Here is a 25,096-nt window from a genome sequence, read left to right on the forward strand (position 1 = left end):
GTCCTTTTGGTCAGGTGCCAACCAGGTTATTTGAGCTTCTTAACCCTTTACAGGTAAAGGAGGGATTTTATGCTACCCTTAGCTGAATGTTTATGACATACCATAATAAAGTTGTGTGTTTTCCACGTGCTGAGCTGTGGTCTCTATCTCTGCTGAGTTTGATACGCTTGCCGTGTCCCGCTTAAAGCGCCTGTAACAAAGACGGGGCTCCAAGCACTCAAATACCGCTTGCTCCCCAAGTAACTATTGTTCTGAACCCCTCACCCGTATTGTATTTTTAGGCTGTGAGCCATGTGGGTTTGTCCCCCCGCTCCTCCCAAGGAACATCATTGACTTCAGTGCGCCTTCCTGTGTGGATCTGCAAAACTACAGTGACAATGCCAACATGCTCCAGAAGGAGGGAAAAAGGGGAGCCCTTCTATTGCATATCCTTTGGGCCTGCTGTCAGAGGAGCAGGACTGGGGCCACTAAGCCAGGGGGTCTTCTCCAACCGCCCCGCTGTCTCCGGTGCTGTCCGCACCCAGTAGTAGCCACAGGCTGCCCCACCCTCGCCCTTCATCCCCTTTCAAGAAGGGACATGTCAGATGAGCACTCAGCCTTTCCCCACAGCTATTCCACACGGTTTGTCATCTGGCAGCGGTAGGAGGGATTGCTCACCATTGCCAAACAGGTCTGGCTTCATAGCCTGGGACGAGCATGATGAAAGGGGACGCTTCACATCCAAATGTCAGCCACTGAAATACTCCTTTGCTGCCATCAGCCACGCCTGGCAAATTGACTCAAGCTACTCCCAGCAGGCTGATTGGCTTTGATGGGCTCCCATTCATGTGGGTCAGCTTCTAGGCCTTACGGTCCTTTGTCTGATGTTCTTATCCATGTTACCTTAGCATCCCCAAGCACTAACCAAAACTGGGATCCCGCTGCGCTGGGTCCTGTGCCGTCACATAGATGCAGTCTCTGCCCTAGAGAGCAGACAGAGGAAGGGGGGGGAGGGAAACTGAGGCACAAAGGAAGGGACTAGCCCAAGGTCATACAGCCGTCAGTGGCAGAGCTGGGAACAGAGCCCAGGTTCTGTGCCCTATCCCTTTTACACCTTACTTTGGCAGAGAGCAACCTGGTCAGTTTGCCTTGGCTGTTTCCTAAAACCCTATTAAAAAAATCATCCACCAACTAGGTTTTAGCCCTAGCTGATGGTAAGAGACTCGCTTTCAGATACATCCAAGGAGTCCCAGTCAAACCCGTGACCACTTCTTGGTATGTTCTATCCCTGGCACCTGCCCTTCCTGTTTCTGCCTCCCTCAGACAGTAAGTTCAGAGACTGTTTTTTCCCTATAGGTTTGTACAGCACCGCACACAATAGGACCCCAGTCATCTTAGTAGTTGTATTACAGTAACACCTAGTGGCCCCAACTGAGCTCAAGGCCCCATGGTGCTAGGCACTGTACAAACACGTAGTAGAGACAGTTCTTGCCCCAAAGAGTTTACAATCCACATAGACAAGAAGTGAGAAGCTTTATTATCCCCATTTCACAGGCAGGAAACTGAGGCACAGAACGAGAAAGTCTCAGATCCTCAAAAGTATTGAAGATCCTAACATACCTTTGAGGAGATGGGCCTAAGTGGCTGGGCCATTCTGTGTCAGAGTCCAGTACTGAACCAAGGTCTCCTGGGCCCATAGCCCTGAACAACCCTTTCTCTCAATAATCTGGATTGGGGTCTCCTATCAATGATAATCATCGTGTCTCTAGAAGAATGTCAGCCTCGCAAAGTTCAGTTTACCTTGGGCAAGTCCTGTCTGACAGCCACACAAAGTCCCTTTAGTGACCAGTCCCGCTTTTGGCACCCTCGGACCGAGACAATTTTGTGCATGGGCTGGCAAATTTTGGTGATGGTTTTTCCAGCCTGGAATAAATATTATTCTTGCTGAGCCCTAGTAACCATCTTGATTTTCATCCTGAAGGATCTCAATGTGCTTTAGACAGAGGGCTCGCTTTACCTGCCACTGAAATGCAGCCACTTCTGGGGTGGAATGCTGCAGCTGGTTTAACAGCGCACAGCAACACCATACTGCAATAACCAATTGAAATAGCAGGGGAGAATTTAAAGAGGTAGAATGTAATTACCCTGGGTGTAATTTGGCAAGAACAATGGGGTTACAATGCCCCACCTCCTGTAAAAATGACAACGATTAGTGAAGTCCTTTGCTTTACGTCTGCTCCAAGAGAGACAGTTCCATGCGCAGCCAGAGACAGAAGCTATTATACAATGTAATTTTGGAAACATTTTTTCCCTCTCCTAGCCGAAGATTTCCAAATGTGAGCGGGGAGGAGGAAGGGGGCGTCTGCGCCTGGAACGGCCTGCCTGGGCATGGCTCAGGAATTTCCTTGCTAGATCCCACTCTTTCTACTGCTGAGTCTTCTTCCCCTCGACTCTTCAGATGGGGGCTCTAGCCAGGACAGCTGGCCTCGCCAACCCCAGCAGCTGCAGCCCAACCAAAGCCTGGGTGACTCCCAGAGTGCCCCTAGTCCCCATAAGATTGGGGAGAGGGGTAGCAGGAAGCAGGTCACCCACCCCCAGATGCCCTTTGACCTGGCAGGTCATGGACCCCCAGGGCAGATCTGGCTGACTCCTACATCTCTCTATCGGCCCATTGCAACATTAAAGATGCTTTGGATGAATCAGGACTGACCAATGTGTTGTGACCCCCAGAGAGTGCGGAGGTGAGAGCCTGGGGCCCTGTCCCTGAACTGTAGATTGCAGCCCCCCTTCCCCTCATTACCCACAAGATGGGTCTGGAGGAGACCTGAGCAGAGATTGCACCATCTCTCCCCCACACACCCCTTCCCCAAGGCAGAACCACTCGGGGATCCCACAATTGGGCCCTGCGTGGGGCTAGGCCTGCTGCATTGACCTCAAAGGGGTCCAGCAATCAGGGAGCAGCCTTGTCTCCCGCTGCAGCCCTGGCAGGCGTTTCCGGCCTAGGACGCGGAGCTGATGCCGGAGGGAACCCGAGCCTGGCAGAACTGGTCCGCGAGCAGGGGACCCTGGGATGAAGCAACAGGAGCACGTGCAGGGAGTTGGCCAAGGAGCGAGTGACTCCAACTCTCCGGGGAGTGTCTCTCACTTTCTCCACCCTCTCTCCTCCTCGCCCTCTTGTTTGTCATCCTCTGGTCACTTTCCTGCCTTCCCTGGGCCCCAGTCAGGCCTGCAGTAGGAGGGCGCCGTTCCCATCCGGTCTCCAAGCGGACCTGGGAGGGATTTCACACAGAGTGTGTGTTACGAAGCAGGTGTCAGCCGGCTAGGAGGCGGGCGTGACAAGCGAGTGTAACTTGCACGCACTGATCTGGGGCATGCATGACGCGTGCGACCGACCCCGGAGAGGTGTGCGGGGGAGCGAAAGGGGTGAGACAGGAAAAGCGAATGACACAAGGGAGTAAGAGAAAACAGGTCTCTCTGGCAGGTGCAACTGCCCTGACCTCGCAAAGGCAAAAGGAGGAGTTGATTGGAAAATAGATTTAAGCTAAGAGGGACCATCCCTGCCCTGTTAGCTGGGGACCCCCATTCAGTCCATGAGGGTGTTAGCTACGGGACCCCATTCAGTCCTAAACGGGGATATTAGCTGGGGGACCCCTATTCAGTCCATGAGGGTGTTAGCTAGGGGACCCCATTCATTTCCCAAAGGGGGTGTTAGCTCGGGGACCCCCATTCAGTCCATGAGGGTGTTAGCTAGGGGACCCCATTCATTTCCCAAAGGGGGTGTTAACTAGGGGACCCCATATTCAGTCCATGGGGAGTGTTAGGTAGGGGTCCCCCCGTATTCAGTCCATGGGGGGGAGTGTTAGGGGAATCCCAGCCAGTCCGTAGCCTGGGTTCCTCCGGAGCCGCGGCAGCGCCTGATCCGGGCCAGGAGGAGCAGGGCTGGCTCGGGTGCAAGGGCGCCTCCTAGCGGTGCGGTTAGCTCCAGCTCCGGGCCGGCCCAGCCCGGGGTGACTCCTGGTGTGTCCCTGGTTCAAGTCGCGCACGCGGAGAGCAGAAACGGCGCTGCTCCCCCAGCTCCCCGGGCCGGTGCTCAGCCCAGCTCCGCCCCGCTCCTGCCTTAGCAGCCTCCGGCCACAGGGCGCCGCCGCTGCCAGCTCCGAGCCGCGGAAGGTCCCGGCGGCGGGGGGCGCAGAGCCCGGAGCGGAGGCAGGCTGGACAGGTGCGGAGACCCCCGTCCCAGGCCCGTGCAATGTAGGGGAGACCCCCACAGGCCCGTGCAATGCGGGCATGGGGGAGGGGGTGCGGGGAGACCCCCACCAGGCCCGTGCAATGCGGGCATGGGGGAGGGGGTGCGGGGAGACCCCCACAGGCCCGTGCAATGCGGGCATGGGGTAGGGGGTGCGGGGAGACCCCCACCAGGTCCGTGCAATGCGGGCATGGGGTAGGGGGTGCGGGGAGACCCCCACCAGGTCCGTGCAATGCGGGCATGGGGTAGGGGGTGCGGGGAGACCCCCACCAGGCCCGTGCAATGCGGGCATGGGGGAGGGGGTGCGGGGAGACCCCCACAGGCCCGTGCAATGCGGGCGTGGGGGAGGGGGTGCGGGGAGACCCCCACAGGCCCGTGCAATGCGGGCGTGGGGGAGGGGGTGCGGGGAGACCCCCACAGGCCCGTGCAATGCGGGCGTGGGGGAGGGGGTGCGGGGAGACCCCCACAGGCCCGTGCAATGCGGGCGTGGGGGAGGGGGTGCGGGGAGACCCCCACAGGCCCGTGCAATGCGGGCGTGGGGGAGGGGGTGCGGGGAGACCCCCACAGGCCCGTGCAATGCGGGCGTGGGGGAGGGGATGCGGGGAGACCCCCACAGGCCCGTGCAATGCGGGCGTGGGGGAGGGGGTGCGGGGAGACCCCCACAGGCCCGTGCAATGCGGGCGTGGGGGAGGGGGTGCGGGGAGACCCCCACAGGCCCGTGCAATGCGGGCGTGGGGGAGGGGGTGCGGGGAGACCCCCCACAGGCCCGTGTAATGTGGGGGAGGGGGTGCGGGGAGAACCCCCCCCCAGGCCCGTGCAATGTGGGGGAGGGGGTGCAGGAGACACCCCCCCCAGGGCCGTGCAATGCGGGCATGGGGGAGACCTCTAGGCCTGTCACCCTGCAATGTTGTGGGGAGGTGCGGGGCGACCCCTAGGCCCGTGCAATTCGGGGCTGGGGGTCCGGAGTAAGAGAGAAAAGAAGCAGGGGGGAGGGCTGCAGAGAGGGAGATAGGGCTGAGCCATGGGCATGCTGTGGCCAGTGGGCCCTGCTGTCCCTGGGCTTGGGTCTGGGTGGAGGGGGGTGCATCTCTGCTCTGACAGTTTAATCTCAAATGTTTTTAATCCCAGTCAAAATAGCCTTTGTTTTTTGGTCCCGGCTGGCCTGGATTCAGCCAGTCTGCCTGAGGGCCTCTCCCCTCCAGCCCCTGTTGGCAAAGGGCGGCCGGGGGGCAGCAGGGCTGTGATGGGGGTAGCTCCACGCAGGGGATCAAATCCCCTTTCGCAGCTGAGCGGGGGACAAGCTCGCTCGTCCGCAGGCCTGTTGGGCTGAGCTCCTGGGCCCCCCGTCACTGGGAGCTGGGATGTTTTGTGCCTCCCTCACGTCTGCAGCAGGGACCCCGAACCTTCCTTCTAATCCTCAGCCGGTGTTTCCTTTCCAGAGCTGTGGAGGAATAAGCTGCCCAGGCCTCTCCGCTGGGTTCAGCTCCTCTGACCACAGGACCCCCGGGCCCAAGGTCCCGGAGGGGGGTGTTGGCCGGACTCGGTGTCCAGTTGCGAGTGAGTTCCGCAGCTGGGGGTGTCTACAGTCGGATGTTGTGACACCCGTGGGGCTGGAGGGGGGTGACCCAGCTCATGGGGACATGACGTCATCCGGGGCAGGAGAAGTCCCCAGCCGCCCTGAGCGCGGCTGGCCTGTTCACGGGCGCTCACCCGCCCTGGGCCAGCGCATCACGGCATATTTGCCGGCCGCAGCGGGTGGCTTTGGAATCAGTGCGAGGCGGCTGGGTGGGTGAACAGGGTAGGGGGGTGCCCTGGGACTCCTCTGTGACAGGTGCTGATGGCTCCCAGCTGCTGGCCTGCTCCAGCGCGGGGCAGGGAGACCCACTTGAGAAATGGCTGAGACGGGGTGACCCCGACTCACCTTGTCTCTTCCTCTTCCTAGCTAGGATGGCCAAGCAGAACCGCCCTGCGCCCTCCTCCTGCGACTGCTTCGTCGCCCTCCCTCCCGCCACCGCCTCCCGGGCCGTGATCTTTGGCAAAAATTCAGACCGGCCTAGAGATGAGGTCCAGGAAGTCGTCTATCTCCCTGCTGCAACCTATGCCAGGGGGGCAAAGCTCAAGGTGAGAGGACCATGTGCCAGAGTTGGGGGCAGAGCTTGGGACCCAGTTTTGGGTGGAAAAGACGGGGATCTGAGCCCCTGTATTAAGGAGAGGGAGTCCCCTTTCTTGAAGGTCCACAACCCAGCCGTCTGTGCTTTCTTCCCCCTGCCCTGCTTCTAGTGTACGTACATAGAGGTTGAGCAGGCAGAGAGGACCCATGCGGTGATCCTGAGCCGTCCCGCCTGGCTGTGGGGCGCTGAGATGGGAGCCAATGAGCACGGCCTCTGCATTGGGAATGAAGGGGTGTGGACCAAGGAGCCTGTTGGGGAGGAGGAGGCCCTGCTGGGCATGGACTTGGTCAGGTGAGAGTTGCCGGGCGGGCGTGGGAGATGGGTGCTATGTCCTGTCGCCGCCCCCCTGATCAGCTGGACGTGTTGAGTCCAACCCCCTCTGTTGGGCTGTGATCTGATATTTTGAGCTGCCTGGCTCAGTCCTGGGGCAGCTGCCTGCTGCCCACGCTTGTTTGCCTCCCTCTCACACCCCCGCAATTCTCTGGATGTGCTGGGGGGATCCTCTGGGCTTGTGCCTGGAGAGGGGCAGAGCGCAGATCCATGGCTCCCCCCCCCCAAACCCCCTCTTCAAAGCTGCTCTGTTTGCCGCAGGCTGGGTTTGGAGCGGGGCAGCTCGGCTCACGAAGCCCTGCAGGCCATCACGGCTTTGCTGGAGCGCTACGGCCAGGGTGGCAGCTGCAAGGAGGAGCCGACCCCTTTCGTTTATCACAACACCTTCCTGCTGGCGGACCGGAGCGAAGCCTGGGTGCTGGAGACAGCCGGCCGGTACTGGGCAGCCCAGAGGATCCGAGGTGAGCAGTGTGAATACCCAGGGAGGTAGAAGTCCTGGATATACTGGAAGTGGGGCGTCAGGGAGCTCTGTTCCTGCAGTCCCAGCTTGTCCCAGCAGGAGGTGCTGTGGGGGAGCTGCTAGTCCAGCCTCAGCTGGGATAGCGTTTGCACAGGGATGGATGGAAGAAAAGTTCTACTGGGAGACGATCTAGGGTATAGGGACCTGGACAGCTCAGATAAATGTGGGGTCTTTCACCTCTTGCCGATCAGTCCTAGTCCAGCTGAGGCTGCTGGTTACCAAACTTTGTTCCTATCTGCAGCTGCTTTGGCGGCCTGTGTGATGAGTTTGGTGGGTCTCAACCCAGTTCGCCTCACAGCCACCCCCAGCCCCCTTGTTTGTGATGCCAGCAAAAAGGCCAAGGATTGAGCGGGCTGTGGTGGCGACGTGACTCTTGTTTTATTCTCACGCCTCGAGAGATATCTCTCTGGGTCGGGTGGTTTCCTGGACGCTTTCCCTACTCCTGCCTCTTCTGATGGGTGGATAGAGGTGTCAGGTCTTGGGAAGGGCCCCGGGCTGGGAGCCCTCATGGCTACTATCCCACCAGTACAGCTCCCTCTTCACCAAAGCCACGTCTTGTTGCAGAAGGGACCCGGAATATCTCCAACCAGCTGAGCATCGGCACGGATATCACCGCCGAGCACGCGGGGCTGAGGCGCCATGCCCAGAGCCAGGGCTGGTGGAGCGGGGACGGGGAGTTCAGCTTCAGCAAGGTCTTCTCTCTGACCCACCAGCCCGTGCGGATGGAGGCGGCCAAGGCCCGGTTCTGCGCTGGCAAGGAGCTGCTGCAGCAGCATGCAGGTGGGTGCGGGGGGTGGGGCTGTGCCAACGTGGTGCCTCATCCCGGTACCATCCACGGGAAGGATCGAAGCCGGTCTCCTGGTGCTCAGTGTCTCCCTGCCCAGTGGGATGGGAGCAGCTGGTTGGCAGCGGAAGCACCTAGCAATCAGGAGAGGCAGGGTCCTGGGTCATCCAGACTCTGGGTCATCCAGCAACCACTTGGTGTCATCTCATTGGCCACAAATATGGTGACCTGACCTGCTGCTGGTTGATGGAAAGCATGAACCACCCAGTGGTTACTTGCCCATTGATCTTCCATCTCTTCCCCCCTGGTGTTGCTAGGCCGCATCACGGTGGAGACCATCATGGACATCCTGCGGGACAAGGCCAGTGGGATCTGCGTGGACTCGGAGGGCTTCTGCACCACGGGGAGCATGGTGTCCATCCTCCCCCAGGACCCCGCCTTGCCCTGCGTGCATTTCTTCACAGCCACTCCCGACCCCTCCAGGTTAGTACCAGTGCTGCCCAAGGGGCCCGCTGTGCTTGGAAAGCCCCTGGCTCCGGGCTGTCGGAGGAGGCTGGGAGAAGATAGTGTGTGAAAATTAAACAGACCCGTTGTGTCTAAGGTGCTGAGGGTTCTCAACCATCAGCAACTTCCCCGAGGATGCTTGGCCCGGGGCAGGATCGGGCCCTCTGTTTGCACATTAACGTCATGAGAGCCTTTGAACCAGGAGCCCTTTCCATCCTGTTTAGCCCTTTGCCCGGCAGCAATGAAACCGTCTGCTGAGTGCCCGTTGCAGATGTCCGAGGGGGATCCCGGGCGGAGACTGACCTGGGATTGTTTCAGTGAGAAGCCAGGGCTCCACCCTAAGAGTGCTCAGTGCATGGGAAGTCACTGGGAGCTCAGGGATAGAGACTTAAATGGGGAACCCGACAGCGTCCCAGCCGAGTCATCTACACTACCCTACTAGCATCCGGCCCCATTGCCCCGGGGGCGCCCCCAGCTCAGCTGCAGAGCAGACTTTTGGCTCAACCCTGGCAGTGCTACTGTCCTGCTGTTCACTTCCCCTGTGGGCATGAGCTGCTCAGGAGGCAGATCCCTGGCAACCTCTGGCCGAAACCCACTTTGCTGGGGAACGTCTCAGCAAGGATGTTGTGGGGCTGCAGAGACACCCCTAACAGTCTCTGCTCCTGTCTCCTGCCCGGGCAGGTCCGTATTCAAGCCCTTCATCTTCGTCGCCAACGTGACTCCAGTCCTAAAGGCAATGTCTCCGAGCTTTGGTGACAAGGACCCCGTCCAGAAGGTCCCTCGATTCCAGAGCAGAGTTGATCGGAGACATGAGCTCTACCAGGCACATCAGGCAGCACTGGGTCTCGTGGAGACTAGCCAGGTAACTGAGTGCCCTGGGCTCGTACCCTGGGGTTCTGCTTCCCTCTCAAATGCTGAGCGAGGCTCCTGATGTCCTCGCCTGGCGCTAACTGCCCATCACCCCAGCCCTGGGAGCTTTCCCGGGGGCTCTAGGGTTCTCTCTTGGGAGCCAGTTGGGCTGCAGAGCTCCCAGCAGTACAGTGGGAGGACTGGGGTTGGGCTGTCTGAGATCAGCAGGGTGTTTCTGGGAGGTGGAGTGGATGGAATTAGACTTTGGACTCACTCAGGATCTACACCATCCCCATGAGCAGTGGCTTAGGCTGTATGTGTCTCTTACATCTCTCTCTTCTCCACTGACCCTGTCCAACAGGAGCAAGGCCAGAAGCTCCAGCAAACCATGCAGGATCTGGAGAGGCAGGGCCTGGAGGCCATGAAGGAAATCCTGGCCGGCGGTATCACTCTTGACCCAGAGGAGCTGGCTGACCTCTTGTTTGACTGTGTGGACACAGAAATCAAGTTCTACAAATAAGCCCGAGGCAGGTGGGTTTCAGGGTGGGTGGGTAGGGGAAGGAGAAAGATGCTGCAGAGTTCATAGATTGTGGGCTGCACCCCTCTGGGCTCTATTGGGGGGACCCCTCTATTTTGCCTGGTGCTCCCTGACTGCAGGTCCATTTTGGGGTATTGTCTGCACTGTCTCCCCCCTTGCCTCTGTGCTCATTAACATCCCTGTCCTAGACAGAGCCGCTCTGGACGGTGGCCTGGAATGAAATGGAGCAAAGGCTCATGGGAAACAGTGTGGCATTGCCCCATGGCCCAGTATCCACGTGAAAGGCACAACGTTGTGGTCTAATACCTGTCCCTAAGGGCAGGGTCTGTGTGCCACGGCCTGGGAGAGTGTCAGCCTGGAACAGCTCCATTTATTTATGGGATCGGGGAAGCACGTCACAGAGGGGTTACATTGATCAGTCACTGGGATCTCGATGGTCTCCTCTTGGGAACCTGAAGCTCCTTCATCCTTAACAGAGATATATGGCCAGTAGAGACTACAGGGTCCACCATGCAACAGAACTGGGTTGCTCAAAGCAAGGCAGAGCATTGCATTCTGGGACTTGGGGTCTTCTTATGCTCATAAAAAGGAGAATAGGTGTGGCTGAGCCATGGTCACCTTGCGGCCACCCCCAGCCGCTGTTGAAAGGACACCCTTCCTCTTGGTTTGTTTCAGAGCCTTGCCTGGCCTACCCTGTCTGGAGGTTGCTTGCTTCTCTCCCCTGCTTTCCTTTCAGCATGGAGCATTTCAAAGGAACAGGAGAACCTTCATTCCTGCTGCTGCTGCCCCATCTGCTCCAATCCTGATTCTTAACCTCACATCCGATCGCTGCCATTCTCTCCGGCTGCGTTAACTGGACTGGAAGTGGCTTTGCACCACCGGGATTATTGCTCTGGCATGGTGCCCTTTCTGGACCCTCCGCCTGGCATTTCCCAGCCTGTAGCTGTGGACAGCCCTCCCCTGGAATGGGCGCCTGCCACTCCTTTCAACTTGCATGAGTTGTCACTCCCATGAAGAGTCCGGAGCTTCAGTAGCTTGAACAGGCCAGCTGTCCTGAGCCAGACTCCGTGGGACTGGGAAGGGGAGAGCCTCAGCTAGCTAGATGGAGCTGAATTTGGTGGCTGGGTTACCAGGGCCCACCTTGCTTCTTCCTAAGAGGAAACACTGCCTAATGGTTAGAGCATAGGACAGCTGGGTTCTCTCAGACTCACCTAGGGACCTCGTTCGGGTCACTTTCCCCTTCCATAGCAGGGGGATGATCCCCACCTATCTGGCCTGTACAGAGCTGGGATGCTGTGCAGGGCTAACCCCACCCCCGCCAGGGAGCGCAGGACAGAAGCCCACAGGCAGACAGACTGAGGTGGAATAAAGAGGTTTTACATTTCAATTGCAAACGCCACTGTGCTGTTTTGTCGGGGCCGGCGCGGTCAGTCCCCCGTGCGCCTTTGCAGCGGGGGCTGGCTGGGCATCAGTCATTTCTTTGTTGCTCTGGCTGCAGTTTTAACCGTGGTGGAAGCTTCCCCTTTCAGGGGCTTGAGGCAGGCCCTGCTCCTGTGCTTGCTCTGCCCGCCAGTGCGTGCGGTGCCAGACCTCGTAGAGCCTCCTGACTTGGGTTTGGGGTGCGGCTCAAGCAGCCCAGGGGCTGGCGATCTCCTTCCTGCAGCTCCCTCCTCCGCTGGGCTAGGTGCCAGGTGGCCCACCCGGCTTCCTGGGCACAGATGTCCTGGCGGCTGCATCAGTCTCTGGCGCTCTGTGAGCTCCTCCAGCCGGGCCTGGTGTTCGCTCAGCGCCTCCTGCCTCCTCCTCTGTGAGCGGCCAACCAGCTCCTGGTGGAGACCCATAAAGAACTCTGCGCAGGGGAGAGGGGGAAAAGGTAGAGCAAATCCCCCTCTGCAGCCAGCAGACCAGCACGTGGGGCAGGCTCATTAAACTGGCTCCTGTCTGTTACCGCACAGCATGCCCCTGGTGGTGACAGGGGACCATGGTGTGTCTAGCCCTCAGCTAGGATCCTGCAAAGTGCTGCAGAGCGGAGGGGTTTTCCCCATCTTTGGAAGGTGAGGACTGTGAGATCAGCCCCTTTCTCCAGCACCGATATTCACGCACACAGCCCAACCCTGTTGTCATGTCTGTGCAAATCCAGGGGCAGGTGACTTCATCTGGATTTACCCATGTGTACCAAGAGCAGAATCCGGTCATGGCTGACAGCAGCAGCTTGATCACCTTTGTCTGCACAGAAAGGACCAGTCAGCTCAGGGACATCATCTTCCTCAGAGTCACTGTCATCAGAAGCTCCCTTCTCTTCCTCCTCCTCCGTTGGGTCAGGGTCCCTCCAGCTGGGGATAAGCTGGGTGTCCAACTTCTTGAGATGGGGCAAGGCCCCGAGCAACAACTCTCTGGAAAGGCCAAAACAATATTGTGCCTTTCATCCCCGAGGATCCCACAGTGCTTTGACCACACCCACACACTGGCTCATGCAAAGTGTTGCTGCAATGCAGCTACCTCTGGGGTGGAACACAGCAGCGAACAGGGATAACTCCATATAACAGGTTTGGGCAGAAAGTGACCATTCTGCTATCCAGTTGAAATTGCAGATGGGGGAAGAATTTAGGGAGGCCAAAGGGAATGACTCAAGTTGGCATTTAGGGAGGACACCCGTTTAACATCCTGGGCTCCTGCAAAATATGCCGTGGGGTCTTTAGTGACCTGGAGAGGGTAAGATGGAGATATAGCCCCCCCCCCCCCAGCACCACCATGAGGCACTGGGTCAGAACTCACAGGGGAAATAATGTGCCACCACTGGGTGCAGGGGAGCCTTTAAAGATCTCAACTTGCTGGAAGGCAGAGCAGCAGTCGAGTGCAGGTGGCGCAAACCAAACAAAAGAGAGGAGGGTTAACTCAGACAAGCATAACCTGGGGCTGTAAATATAAATGCCGGGCAGGGTGAGGCAAGGGTCAAACGACCTCAGAGCCCAGGGCAGGAAGAGACTATTTGCATTTTGATAGAAACACAAAAATCACACAACAATAAGCCAACAGAAAACAACTCATGGAAGCTCGCCAACTGTCACCACTCAATCCCTGGCTTGTTCACTATCTCCCTTGCCCCTGCATCTCGGTATAGGGGGAGCCCTTTGGGGGCACAGTCTTGCCCTCAACTCGGGGCACTGTGGCCCACATGCTCCAAGGTATTTAGGCTCCAGACTTCCACTGATTTCAGTGGCAGTTTGGAGCCTAAATAGCTTAGTGGATCTGGGCCTATCTAAATAACCCCACTCCTTGTGATGCTTAAGTGTATCCTTAGAGGGTCTCCCGTTGAAGGTATACAGTTAGCCTGACCCTGTTTAGCAATCCCCAGCTTGCACTGGAGACAGTTATATAAGAGAAGCAGGATTAGGTGCTTGGGTCCAGATCCTCAAAGGTATTTAGATGCCTAACTCCCACTGGGGTTATCTTTGAGGAGCTGGGCTTTAGTTCTCACCCATGAGACTCAAAGGAGGGGAGATTTCGCACACTCGCTCTCACCTGTAGCCATTTTGGCTGGTGCATCTGTTTCCTGAAAAGTTCAGGATGCGGAGGCTCCAGGGCAGCTCATCTGCACAGACCAAAGGGAAGAAAGAAGGTGAGGTAGCAAATCTGAGCTCTGGCTGCTAAGTAAGCGGATGAGCTGTTAGGTTGCAGGTCCAATGAAACCCTCCACCCCTCTCTGCTCTGGAGCTCTCTGAAGCCTCACAATACCCCTTGGAGGTAGGGGAATATCAATCCCCTTTCACCACGGGGGAAACTGGGGCACAGCGGTGACTTTCTCAAAAATCACACAGCCATTGTGTGATAGAACCCAGGAGTCCTGATTCCCAGTATCCTGCTACTACATTGTTAAGCTTTAAAAACCCAGGTTCCCTTGCTCAATTCTCCCTGCCACAAACTAGAGGCCAATCTGCACGTGCTTTTCCCACATCGGTGCACATTACTAGAGGCCTGCTTAGGACGGAAGAGATACATTGTAGGAGAGCATTTCTGCCCAGAGAGTGTTTCATTCCACTCTTTGCCCTGGGAACACCCCGATGGATTTGTCATTAATCTGCGTGTAGCTTTGTTTTTGAAAAGCGGAGCGCATGGGAAATGGCTACTGTGCCTAAGAGTTAGACAGCCACACTACTGGCCATGGCCGTCTCTTATCCGCTTCCTGCCCAAATGAAACTGAAAAGAAACTTTAAGCTCGCTCTGATTCAGCAAAGTACGTGCTCAGGTTTGTTGAAGTCAATGGGACTGAAAAACACATGCGTTGGTGCTCTGCTGAGTCAGAGCTTTAACAGGACACAAAATGTAAACGAGGCCCTGGAGTTCATGGGAAAATGTGACGGCCTATTGGGCTGTAGCTTAGAAACCCGGCCAAGGTTAGTCGACGTCATAGGACTGTTGGAACGTGATATGGCACGTTAGCTGGATTCACAACAGCATAAAGAATTCCGTCCCTCGAACACACACTTCTTGCTTTTTAAAGAAGCTGCTCTTTTGGCAGGAGACACACGTGCGGCATGTGCTATTCCCATGTCGGTGCGGTATCTCCGCTCGTGTTGTTGCCATGTGTGGTCGTAGTTTATTCCTGCTTTGGCATCCTTGGCTGGACAAGGCTAGGGACGTGCCCAGTTATCAATAACGGCAACATTCCACGAGGGGTCCACCCTCAAAGCGTGTTAAGAGCAATGAGGAATAAGCAGGAGGAGGCACGGAAGAGCAGCCAACTGCGTGCGTCTGAGCCTGTCCAACGGAGGCTGCTGCCTGCACCGCTCCTACCAGGGTCCAGTGTCTCGATCCGGTTCTGCGACAGGTCCAGGAACTGCAGGTCCTGGAGGTCCTGGAGGTTCTCCACTGCACGGATGCGGTTTCCAGCCAGCGAGAGGAACCTGCAGGGCGGGAGGAGTGGGGGTGGAAGAAGCTGTGTCAGTGAATGCAAAGGGGAACCACAGAGGCTGGGGACTTCCGCAGCGGGGACTATATCTGATCAAACCTGCATTGTGCTCTTGTGCGAAGCGAGATGGAGCTTGTGCTGATCTCAAAGGACCTGCTCCAATTCCCGCTAAAGTCAATGGCAAAACCGCCATTGCCTTCGGTGGGAATGAAAGGAGGTCAAAGGGCAGATACAGTCGTGTCTCTAAAGCAGAAGCATTTAGTTGGGATGCGTGCCTGAAAATTTAAAACCAAAGGTCAAAGTCCTGTGTGCCACAGAACCGGGGCCAAGTTCTTAGGGTTAAACTGCCATGAGGCTGCTGATGTCACTAACTACACCCAATCCTCACTCCTCCCTGAGGAAAAGCCGGTGTTTTCCTCTGATTGCCGTGCCTGCGTTTGGGAAATTCACCCCCCACTAAAACTGCAGTGCAACAGCTGCTGTTTACACACGCTCTCTGTACAGCTAATCATGTCATTAAGAGCCCTACTTACCGGAGGTTGGGAAGGCAGCTGAGATTCTCAATGGTCTCAATTTGGTTCTGAAAAATGAAAGGATTTCTTGACTAAATGAAGACGAACAATGGCACTTCATATGTTCACAGTGCTGAACAAATATTAACTAGCCCTCGGGGCTTCCCGGGCAGTTAGCTGGGCAAGTATTATTTTACAGATGAGGGAAACTGAGGTAGCGAGAGACTTGTCCAAGGTCACAAAACAAATAAGGGGCAAGGCTGAGATTATAACGCAGAACTCCCCAAGTCTTAGTCCTGCGCTGGCTGTTCCACAGGGAACAGTTCCAAAAGGATCTCAGATTTATAAGGGTCAGGGGTGGGGGGAATAGAAAGGAAAGAATAACTTGCCAAAAAATCAGACCATGGGAGCAGACTCTCCAGTCAGGATGATAAGGTGTGAAACACACATGTGGGGTGGCCGAGTGTTAATCAGGTTAGATTTGCCCAGCTTCCCAAACAAGGAACCTTTACATAGGGATCACTCAGCTCCTGCAAGCCTTTACGAACATGTGCGGCTTTCCTCAGGGAGGTAGCTCAGCTGAGTTCCATAAGACACGTGGAAGAGTTTCAGGTGCAGATTTGCAGGATCAGAGTCTAAGGGTATGTCTACACCTAAACGGCCACAGCAGCTGATCGTTGTAGTGTTTCAGTGTAGATACTCCCACGCTCCACCTCCCTGAGAGGAAGCTAGGTTGATAGAAGAATTCTTCCGTCGACCTAGCACTGTCTACACCAGGGATTAGGTTGGCATAGCTACATCTCACAAGGGGTTGATTTCTCGCAGCTCTGAGAGACGAAGCTATAGTGATGTAAGTTACCAGTGCAAACCAGCCCCAAGACCCCAATCCTGCAATCAGAGCTGCACAAATGGACCCCAAAATCAATGGGCTCTGTAACGGGGCAGCACGCAGGGATCCCATTGCAGGCATGGGGCCTGTACATGTACATGACCTTAGCCAGATTTGCCAGATGGCTGAAGGCAGAGCACCACTCTGTTATTTATTAATCCAAAGGGAGCTCTTTTAAAGGTCAAAGACTGTAAGATTTTTAAAACCTGAAATGTTCTTATTATCGGTGTAACTTAGATGGTTAAATTCCTGATTCTTCTTCCATAGTTTAGATCATCAAGAGCAAAAGAATTAAAGATCAGATTTGCTTTTCGTTGGTTTTAAGTCATTTGTTTATTTTTTGTGATCACTTGTCTCTCAGAGTGGAAGGCCCCTAGTCATTGTGACTTTTGTTAATTGTGTCTGTCTGGATGTATTCACTTCTGGCTTTCAAGCCCTGACACAAGGCTGTGAGGTTAGGTGGCCGTTGCTATAGGGAAATGTTTAAATCAAAACACAAAACCGTGTTCAGTGATTTTTTTAAAATATTTCATAAACTTTTCTATTAATAGTACATATTTAAAAAAATAAAGTCTGGGCCTAACACACTTGCCATTGTCTCTGTTTCTCACCCTCGGGGTGTCCCTCCCCAACACACAGCATTCTCGAGCAATTGCTTGCGAAAGGAAAGAGTCTGATCTTATTTCAAAGCCAAACTATGTTCTTGCTTACAGTGGAATTTACTGTGATGTGCAAAGAGAGTTTGGCTGCTGTGAAAAAACAGAGCTGATCTCCAGGGGGTGCTTTCTCCCAGCCTGAGAGACAGATCAGGTTAAAGAGCATGCTAAGTGCTTTACCTGTTGCAGGTAGAGACTGCGGACCTCTCTCAGACTCTGCAGGTTGCTGATAGCGCAAATGTTCTCCCTGTCCAAGCGGATGGTGAGCAGAGACGCCAAGGCCTTGGATCTATGGAGAAAGGCGTTCAGAACAATTCTGTATAGCCAAATTGCGGGTGTTGCTGGACTCCAAGAGCAAAGGCGATCCTTCCGAGAGCCCCTTCACAATGAAGGATTGCAGACTGCTGGGAGAGCAATGTTCAGTTCCCTGTAATAAAGCTACAACTTTATTTTAACCTGCTGGGTCGTGGCAGGAGCATAGCAACCGGATGCGCTTAGTAATTAGGGTGATCTCCCATTACTGTGTGTGTCTCAAGTCACTACCTCCGTGCCTCTGTTTCCCCATCTGTAAAATGGGGATAATAATGCTGACATCCTTTGAAAAATCCTTTGCAACCTACTGATGAAAAGTGCTATGTAAAAGCTAGGGAGTATCATTCCATCTCCCTTCCCATCTGCTAGGTTCTAGGGTGCCCACCCATCCCCCATTCCAAGGGACTCCCCTTCTTTGATCCCTCACATCCCATTTCAGCAGCGATCAGACACTCACATGCTCTCTGGGGTCTCTTTTTCTGCGGGGCAGGACAGGTTCCTCCGGGCGATGAGAGAGTTGGTGATGCTCCTCCCTTCCCCTGCCGGGCTCTGCTGAAGGTCTGGAAGCAAACATAGGGATCCACATTCCCTTGGGGTCCCTGATCCTGCTCTCAGCAATGTCAATTGGAGTTTGGCCTTGGACTGCATTGGGAGCAGCCCTTGGTTAAACACGGTGAAAAACTCCTGACCGTGCTATATATGGCGGGGGGGGGTCCACCCTGACACCCCCCCATCTGCACCCCTGCATGCAACCTCCTCTCACCCACAGCCCCTCCAGGGCAACGGTGCTCTGCTGCAGTGGGAGATCCCATTGCACGGGCCACTCACCCCTGGGCCTGGCCTCTGGTGGGTTCGCCAGCCTGAAGAGGGAGGGGACACGTGGCCCCTGTACCCCAGTCCCCACCTCAGCAGGCCACAGTCATAGAAATGGGGATGGGGAGGGGAGACGCTGCTCAGGGTCACTCTGCCGCTCTGTGTGACGGCAGGGCTGTGGGGACAGGGCCCGAGACAGGAGCCACCAGGAAGGGGCTGGGGAGTAGAGCCTGGGCTGGGGGGGGGATCCCGGGAAGGGGCGGGGGGGGCAGAGCCTGGGTCGGGGGGGATCCCCAGGAAGGGGCGGGGGGGCAGAGCCTGGGCCGGGGGGGGGATCCCCGGGAGGGGGAGGGGGGGGCAGAGCCTGGGCCGGGGGGGGATCCCCGGGAGGGGGATGGGGGGGCAGAGCCTGGGCCGGGGGGGGATCCCCGGGAGGGGGATGGGGGGGCAGAGCCTGGGCAGGGGGGGGATCCCCGGGAGGGGGATGGGGGGGGCAGAGCCTGGGCTGGGGGGGGATCCCAGGAAGGGGCGGGGGGAGTAGAGCCTGGGCCGGGGGGGGATCCTCGGGAAGGGGCGGGGGGGCAGAGCCTGGGCCGGGGGGGATCCCCGGGAAGGGGCGGGGTGGGGCAGAGCCTGGGCCGGGGGGGATCCTCGGGAAGGGGCTGGGGGGGCAGAGCCTGGGCCGGGGGGGGATCCCGGGAAGGGGCTGGGGGGGCAGAGCCTGGGCCGAGGGGGGATCCCCGGGAGGGGGCTGGGGGGCAGAGCCTGGGCCGGGGGGGGATCCCGGGAAGGGGCGGGGGGGGGCAGAGCCTGGGCCGAGGGGGGATCCCCGGGAGGGGGCTGGGGGGGCAGAGCCTGGGCCGGGGGGGGATCCCCGGGGGTGACTGGGGGGATCCCCGGGAAGGGGCCGGGGGGGGGAAGAGCCGGGGCCGCGGGGGCAGAGTTGGGGGCTCCCCGGGAAAGGCCGGGCAGGCGGCGGAGGATACGCGTAGCGCGTGCCCGTTGCTAGGAGACAGGCGCTTCCGGGGGCTCCCAGGGGCGGGTGGGCTCCCCCTGCCGGCCTGGGGGGCGCTGGCAGCCTCGTGCGCCCGGCCCCTTGAACTCCCCCCGCCCAGCCCCGCGCGGGGGGCGGTCCTCCAGCTTCCCACAACCCCCCTCGGCTTCTTCCCGGCTAAGATGGCGGCAGCGGCTTTGTGCTGCCGGGGGCTCTGCAGGACGGGTAAGGACCTCCCCCCCCCCGGTCTCAAGTTGCAGTGGGGGAGGTTTAGGTTGGATATTAGGAAAAACTTTTTCATTAGGAGGGTGGTGAAACACTGGAATGCGTTGCCTAGGGAGGTGGTGGAATCTCCTTCCTTAGATATTTTTAAGGTCAGGCTTGACAAAGCCCTGGCTGGGATGATTTAGTTGGGGATTGGTCCTGCTTTGAGCAGGGGGTTGGACTAGATGACCTCCTGAGGTCCCTTCCAACCCTGATATTCTATGATTCTATGAACTACATCGTTCTTTTTTCTTTCCTGCACCAGGCTGGCTACCCACCCTGCAGATCGTCCGCTATGCCAAGTCAGTCACTCGTCACTGGAAAGCGATGCACTTTGAGCGGCAGAAACTGATGGCGGTGACGGAATACATCGCCCCCAAACCGGCCATCCCAGAGAAGTGCGTCACTCCCTACATCAGAGCAATCAAGGAGGTAAGCGCTGAGCATGGGGCTGAAGCACTTGTACTGCAAGCAGCTCTGGTCTTGCACAGAAACCTTGTAGATTTAGCCTGTGTCTACCCTGCGCCTGGGAGCAAGTCTCTCGGCCCGGGTTGAGACGCTTGGTCATTAGGGCCCACCTGGGCATGCTAAAAGTAGCTGCGTAGATGATGCTTTGACGTTGCATCTCAAGCCCCCAGTGCCCCCAGGCTTGAGACCCCAAGCCCCAGCCTATGTAGCCTTTTAGCATCCTACCTTGAGCCCTGCTAGCCCAAATCTCTGGCCCCGGGCTGGGAGGCTCGCTTACAGGCGCTGGGGATTCGTGGCTCTAGGAAACCTTCTCAGGTTATAGTTGGATTTCCCTTTCTTGTCCTTGCTGCTGTTGGGTCTGGACTTTCCTTTTGTTGCTCTGTTGTTGTTTTTTCTACCAGCCTCTTGAGTGATAGGTCTCCCTCAAAGCCTCTATCTCCCATATTTCTCAGCATTTCTACATCCCTTCGGCTTTAAGGTCTGATCGGCCCTTCTGCTCGCTGCATGCCTGATTCATCAGTGGTGCTGGGTATCCCGATCACGCCTCCTGAAGCATGTATGAGCTGGAGATGTTTGGCATCTCTCAGATCAGGCCTTATGCCCATGCTGTCTCTCTGGAGCTGGCCTCTTCAACCTTTGCATTCTGCTCTTTCCCGTCTTGGCTCTTCGTTGGTGAAGGACCCAATCCAGCTCCTCGCTAAGTTAATGGCCTGTTGATGTCAGTGGGTGGAGGATCAGACCCCTAGTTCACATGGTACTATGGGCTAGTAGCTAAAATGGGGAACAGGGAGTCAGGATTCCTTGGTTCTATTCCTGGCCCTGCCACTCACTCTGTGTGTGACCACGGGCCAGTCACTAAATCTCTGTCTCTCAGTTCTCCCATTTGTAAACTGGGGATGGTGCCCACATCTGCGAAGCATTTTGAGGTTCTTGGATGACTGGAGCTCTCTAAAGGCAGAGTTCTTTTGCTTAATTGCTCTCTCTGCGCAGGCTTCGGGGTGGCCCCCAGGTTTCCCCCAGATCTAGGCTTTGACAGTTGTGTGTAAAAAATACGGCTCTCCCTCTCCCAGGAGAATGGCTATGCAAAGCTGTTACGCCGGCAAGTGACGGAGACATTCCGGGACAGTAAAATGATCGCCGTGTGTCAGCACAACTTTATACCCAGCGAGGAAATGCTGCTCATGAAACACCGCCTCAGGAAGCACAACATCCATGTCAAGTTCTTCCCTAATGAGGTACAGTCGGAGCTGCCTAGCAGTTAAATCCAACGCAGCAGGCTGCTCCTATTGGAGCAAGGTTTAGTTCTTAAGGGGTTGTGGCAAAGCCCCAGTGCGTGATTGTGCCCCTAGACTGCCAAAAAACGGGGGGAGTGGAGATTATTGTGCGCCCTTTGTTGTGTTTTCTGGATTTGTTACGTGTATTTAAAAAAAGACCCTCATTTGGAGTTAAGTGCCGTCTACATCAAAGCACCAGATGGGCTAAGATAGTGGAGGTTGGCTTCTAGGGCAAACGAATGGTTGGCCAAAAAAAGATGAACCTTGCATTGTCCTGACGATCGGTGTGCTCTGGCACACCACGAGAAGGAGCGTGTTCCACCGGGACCTTGCACCAGAATGCCTTGCCCACAGCTCAACATCTAGCTTGGCTCTCTTGATGTTTCCTAGGGAATGGGGAGATCTGAGGCAGCTGGGTCCCAAACCATGGAGGGCTTCGGACTGGTTCCCACCTGCTCCTGAATGCAGTTGTTTTCAAGTGCAGTGCACTGCACACAAGTATAACATGCTCATTCTGGCCTTCCCCACTAAATAGTCTTCTGCATTTCAGCACTCGGTGAGGCTTCTAAGCAGCTGTCAGCACACGATCTCTTCATTCATTTACTGGAGGATGTAAGCTTTCCCTCCTCTGCCTCTTTCTGGAACACCAGGCATGTTAAACATATTGCCATGCCATGTGACTATGAGCACTGCAGAGGGAATGTCAGAAAAACATCTGGCTACTGGGGAACTGATGGTGCTGGCCACTTGATCTAAATGAATCCAATTTCAAGGTGGTTTAGTGCTGAAAATTCTGGTTAATGGGTATCTGGAATTTGCTGGTCTCAGATTTCGAAGAGGGCCCAGGTCTGTTCTCATCTGGGCAGATAAAGGGCTTAATTTGAATATGGAGCTCCTGAAACGAATGTCCCTGTGGTGCTTTGAAGATGGCTTCAGCCTTTGTGTGATAAATTAACTGAGATCTCTCTCTCCTTATTACCTCACATACTGTTTGCCTCCCTTTTTCAGATCGTGAGACCCTACCTTTCAGTATCCAAATACAAGAACCTCCTTCCTCTCTTTGTGGGCTGCAGTCTCATGTTAGTGAGCCCAGAAATCAAGGCGAAGGAAATGTTGCGAATCCTGAAGAACGTGCCACAGATAAACCTCCTAGGTAAGGAGTCTCCCTCAATCAGGCCAATCTGTTGGATCAACCTCCTTGGAGAGCATCAGATACTGTTATTTATATTACAGGGGTGTCTCAAGGTGCTAACTGATGTTAGGGCCCTTTTGCGGCAGGTGCTGTACATACACTTAGTGAGAGGCAGCCCCTGCCTCAAAGAGTTTATGATCAAAAGAGAAAGGGTGGGTGGAGTAAACAGGGCTGGCAATAGAACCTGTGTCCCGCCTGGTAGTTCAGTGCCCTGTCCAGTGGCCCACATAACCTCTCGATGCATCTGCGAGGGGAAAGTTTCTGTCTCTAGGTGGTTGGCCTGGGTATCTTTGGCACAGCTGCTTTGCCCTCTGTCCCCAGTAGGTGCAAGAGGGGTTTGTGTTAACACAGTCCAGTGGCAGCCTGGCTGGTGCAGCTCCCTGATGGCAGAAGGCTGGAGGGAATTGCTCCTTGGGTCTCATTGACCCGTGACTGTACAAAGAGGTCTCTGCAGAAGAGAACAACTTTGAACCAGGCTTGCAAACAACGACACTGAAATATGTTTAGTTGGGCATGTGGGGCGGTTTACTGGACAGCTGAAGAGGCTGGAGCTCTTTAGGTCACTGGTTGAAATTCAGTCCAGGATGGGAGCAATCCAAAGCCCTGACCACCTCATGACTGCTAGGGGGATGAATTGGTTTGAGCGCAGGTGCTCACATCACATTAGCATGCCCCCTCCCGCCTTTGCTGGCAGAGTTGGAGACCAGGATCACGCTCCCCTTGAAGTGACCACCTTCAAGTCAGGTCTGAGTCACTTTGGCAGGGAAGCTCGCACTGCTGCTACCTGCTTTCTAGGTCCTGTCTACTGAACTGAGCGCAGGGCTAGGAGCCAGGAACTCCCTGTTTCTTTTCCTGACTTTATCACTGATTTGCTGCCAGACCTCGAGCAAATCATATCACCTTTTCCCTTCCCCCTCTGCAAAGAAGGCAACACGGTCTCCAGGGTTGTAAATCCAGCAGCTGTCACCAGCATTAAACTCCCATAACCAAGCACCTTCATAACACACCCATGGAAAATAAGAGATCCCTGGCTCTCTTTCCAGCTTTTGCATTGTAGCCAGTATCTTGCGCTCAGCCGTGTCTGCTCCTCTCTTGTCTTTCAGGTGCCTGTATTGACAACACCATCCTAAGCAACCAGGGGGTTGTAAACTACTCCAAGCTGCCCACTATGGAAATCATCCAGGGGCAAGTGGTGGGCACTCTCTCTCTCCTGGCATCCCAGACATGTGCTCTCCTGCATCACAGCCCTGTGCACCTCACAGCTTTGCTGGACCAGTACATCAAAGAGCAAAGTGGCGGAGCTGGGGAGACTGATGGGAAGGCAGGGGAAGGCCAGGCTGAGTTGGGGCCTGCCAAGAGTTCTGTGGGCCTTTGATGCCAGGTCCCTGGCACCCTGTGTATTAACCACATCCTGTACATAGAGGCTTATAGCAGGGAGCGTGTTCCTGCCAGTTTCATCTCAGATGGGTGGGGATTAGTGGGAGAGGCCAATTGCCTGTCTAAGCCAACAACAGAATTAGCAGGAAAAAGATCCTAGAGGACTAACCTGTCAGACTGGTGGTAATGCAATGTGCTACTGTTTGGGGGTGGAGTCTGCAAGGTGGGTCCAGTCCCCCCGTTTCTCAGCCTGGACATGCGAAGCTATTCCTCCCTCCATTTTCTGTAACGCCCCCTCTCGTCAGTTGTTAATGCCACTGATGGATCATCCCGAGTCTTCCTCAGTGGGAAGGATTGTTCTGTGATGTGGGGAGTGGAGCGGACACTGTTTGTAGTAGAGCATGCTTTCCAACCACCACCAATTCAGCTGTGAGAATCACTTGCTCTGGGGGGTCAGAACGCACATGGGGAAATTCAGAATCCCTCTCTCAATTAGGGGAACAGAAAGGCAGCCACCTCTAGGGTGGAAGGCACCAACTGTTTAACAACACACAGTAACACTCCTCTACCGTTTTAAGACAGGAAGTGAAGAAGACACTGAAACAGCAGGCTATGCTCGGGACACAGAACGGAGGGATATGCCTTCACGGCAGCTGGAAAGTGTAATTCCCAGTGCGGGCAGATGTACACACGTTAGCTCTGCTTAAGCTCCCCCCTAAATATAGCACTGGGTCCGCCATGGCTTGAGCTAGCCGCCTGTGTATAGTCTCACAACCCCCTTGGTTGTACTCAAGTGACTAGTCCATGCGGCTGTGGCCATGCTGCTATTTTTAGGTGCTAGCTTGAGCAGAGCTAGTGCACGTATGTCTGCCCCAGCAGGGTATTATATCTCCTAGCTGCTGTGTCGACGTCCCCTTCGTGGTTAACCCTAGAGCAGGATGGACATTTTCTATGGAGACATTTTTGCGGACGGATAATGGCTTTTATTTATTTTTTTTGTAAAACAGAATTTCTCGGGGGAGGAAGGGGGCATCTGTTCTTGTTAAACTGTGAAAGATTTTGGAGTCTTCAATTAAATCCTGCAAATATTTTAAGACCAATCTTATTTGTGTTGGAAACATTTTACCAAGGAGGAAAAAAAGGGAAAAGAAAGGTGTTAACCGGCGCCTGTGGACAGCTCGGCTTTAGCTAACAGCTCTGTTCTTTCAGATGGGGCCCAACGGTAGAGAGCTTGACTATCCTGGTTATTTTTCTCAGATGGGCCGCCCCTGCCTGTCCTCCCCCGGGGTGAACCTCTTGCTTCTCTCTCATCTGTGCTTCAGTCCGGCACAGAAATGCTACAGCCCAGTGCCTTCCTAAGAGCAATGGCAGGCACCCTGCCCCACGTGCCAGCGGGACGTTAGCAAAATAGCGTTCATAGTGTAGTCAAGTGGCAGCCAATCTATCCTCTTCGCTGCTGTTTGCAGGGTCTGGGTAGCAATGGGGAATTGAAGATGTGGAGGCAGATTTTAGCCC

General features: G+C 55.8%; 3 protein-coding genes across 6 annotated transcripts; 2 read left to right on the forward strand and 1 right to left on the reverse strand.

Annotated features, from left to right (window-relative positions):
* Positions 1 to 4,103: 4,103 nt before the first annotated feature.
* SCRN2 (secernin 2) lies at positions 4,104 to 11,286 on the forward strand. 4 transcript variants are annotated; one of them, XM_077806212.1, is made up of 10 exons: positions 4,104 to 4,198; positions 5,665 to 5,782; positions 6,168 to 6,346; positions 6,506 to 6,687; positions 6,988 to 7,187; positions 7,811 to 8,026; positions 8,348 to 8,513; positions 9,216 to 9,396; positions 9,745 to 9,914; positions 10,597 to 11,286. In XM_077806212.1, the coding sequence occupies exons 3-9, from the start codon at positions 6,173 to 6,175 to the stop codon at positions 9,901 to 9,903; spliced, it is 1,278 nt and encodes a 425-aa protein (XP_077662338.1). In that variant the 5' UTR covers positions 4,104 to 4,198; positions 5,665 to 5,782; positions 6,168 to 6,172; the 3' UTR covers positions 9,904 to 9,914; positions 10,597 to 11,286. The 4 variants fall into 4 exon arrangements, with proteins under 4 accessions (XP_077662338.1, XP_077662341.1, XP_077662339.1 ...); XM_077806215.1 differs by having other exon boundaries at positions 10,658 to 11,286; XM_077806213.1 differs by lacking the exon at positions 5,665 to 5,782 and having other exon boundaries at positions 4,131 to 4,198.
* A 45-nt stretch (positions 11,287 to 11,331) lies between these two features.
* LRRC46 (leucine rich repeat containing 46) lies at positions 11,332 to 18,122 on the reverse strand. The gene is made up of 9 exons (XM_077806007.1): positions 18,117 to 18,122; positions 18,028 to 18,085; positions 17,657 to 17,759; positions 17,068 to 17,176; positions 15,364 to 15,410; positions 14,716 to 14,825; positions 13,444 to 13,513; positions 12,142 to 12,314; positions 11,332 to 11,770 (listed from the first exon to the last, which is right to left on the reverse strand). The coding sequence occupies exons 1-9, from the start codon at positions 18,120 to 18,122 to the stop codon at positions 11,394 to 11,396; spliced, it is 1,053 nt and encodes a 350-aa protein (XP_077662133.1). The 3' UTR covers positions 11,332 to 11,393.
* Positions 18,123 to 19,176: 1,054 nt separating this feature from the next.
* Positions 19,177 to 24,681, forward strand: MRPL10 (mitochondrial ribosomal protein L10). The gene is made up of 5 exons (XM_077806497.1): positions 19,177 to 19,231; positions 19,536 to 19,702; positions 20,809 to 20,973; positions 22,021 to 22,165; positions 23,308 to 24,681. Exons 1-5 carry the CDS (start codon positions 19,189 to 19,191, stop codon positions 23,577 to 23,579), a joined length of 792 nt encoding a protein of 263 aa, XP_077662623.1. The 5' UTR covers positions 19,177 to 19,188; the 3' UTR covers positions 23,580 to 24,681.
* Positions 24,682 to 25,096: the final 415 nt, after the last annotated feature.

This window comes from Eretmochelys imbricata, chromosome 27 (assembly GCF_965152235.1).
Source record: "Eretmochelys imbricata isolate rEreImb1 chromosome 27, rEreImb1.hap1, whole genome shotgun sequence".
Classification (NCBI taxonomy): domain Eukaryota; kingdom Metazoa; phylum Chordata; order Testudines; family Cheloniidae; genus Eretmochelys; species Eretmochelys imbricata.

Coding starts and splice junctions, on each gene's coding strand:
- SCRN2 (XM_077806212.1), top strand. CDS start 6,173: ATGGCCAAGCAGAACCGCCCTGCGCCCTCCTCCTGCGACTGCTTCGTC. Junction 8,027..8,347: donor GCTGCTGCAGCAGCATGCAG/GTGGGTGCGGGG, acceptor TGGTGTTGCTAG/GCCGCATCACGGTGGAGACC. Junction 9,397..9,744: donor GTCTCGTGGAGACTAGCCAG/GTAACTGAGTGC, acceptor CCTGTCCAACAG/GAGCAAGGCCAGAAGCTCCA.
- LRRC46 (XM_077806007.1), bottom strand. Junction 15,411..17,067: donor GCAGTCTCTACCTGCAACAG/GTAAAGCACTTA, acceptor TTCATTTTTCAG/AACCAAATTGAGACCATTGA. Junction 11,771..12,141: donor TCCTTTCTGTGCAGACAAAG/GTGATCAAGCTG, acceptor TCCCCTGCGCAG/AGTTCTTTATGGGTCTCCAC.
- MRPL10 (XM_077806497.1), top strand. CDS start 19,189: ATGGCGGCAGCGGCTTTGTGCTGCCGGGGGCTCTGCAGGACGG. Junction 19,232..19,535: donor CCGGGGGCTCTGCAGGACGG/GTAAGGACCTCC, acceptor TTCCTGCACCAG/GCTGGCTACCCACCCTGCAG. Junction 20,974..22,020: donor TCAAGTTCTTCCCTAATGAG/GTACAGTCGGAG, acceptor TCCCTTTTTCAG/ATCGTGAGACCCTACCTTTC.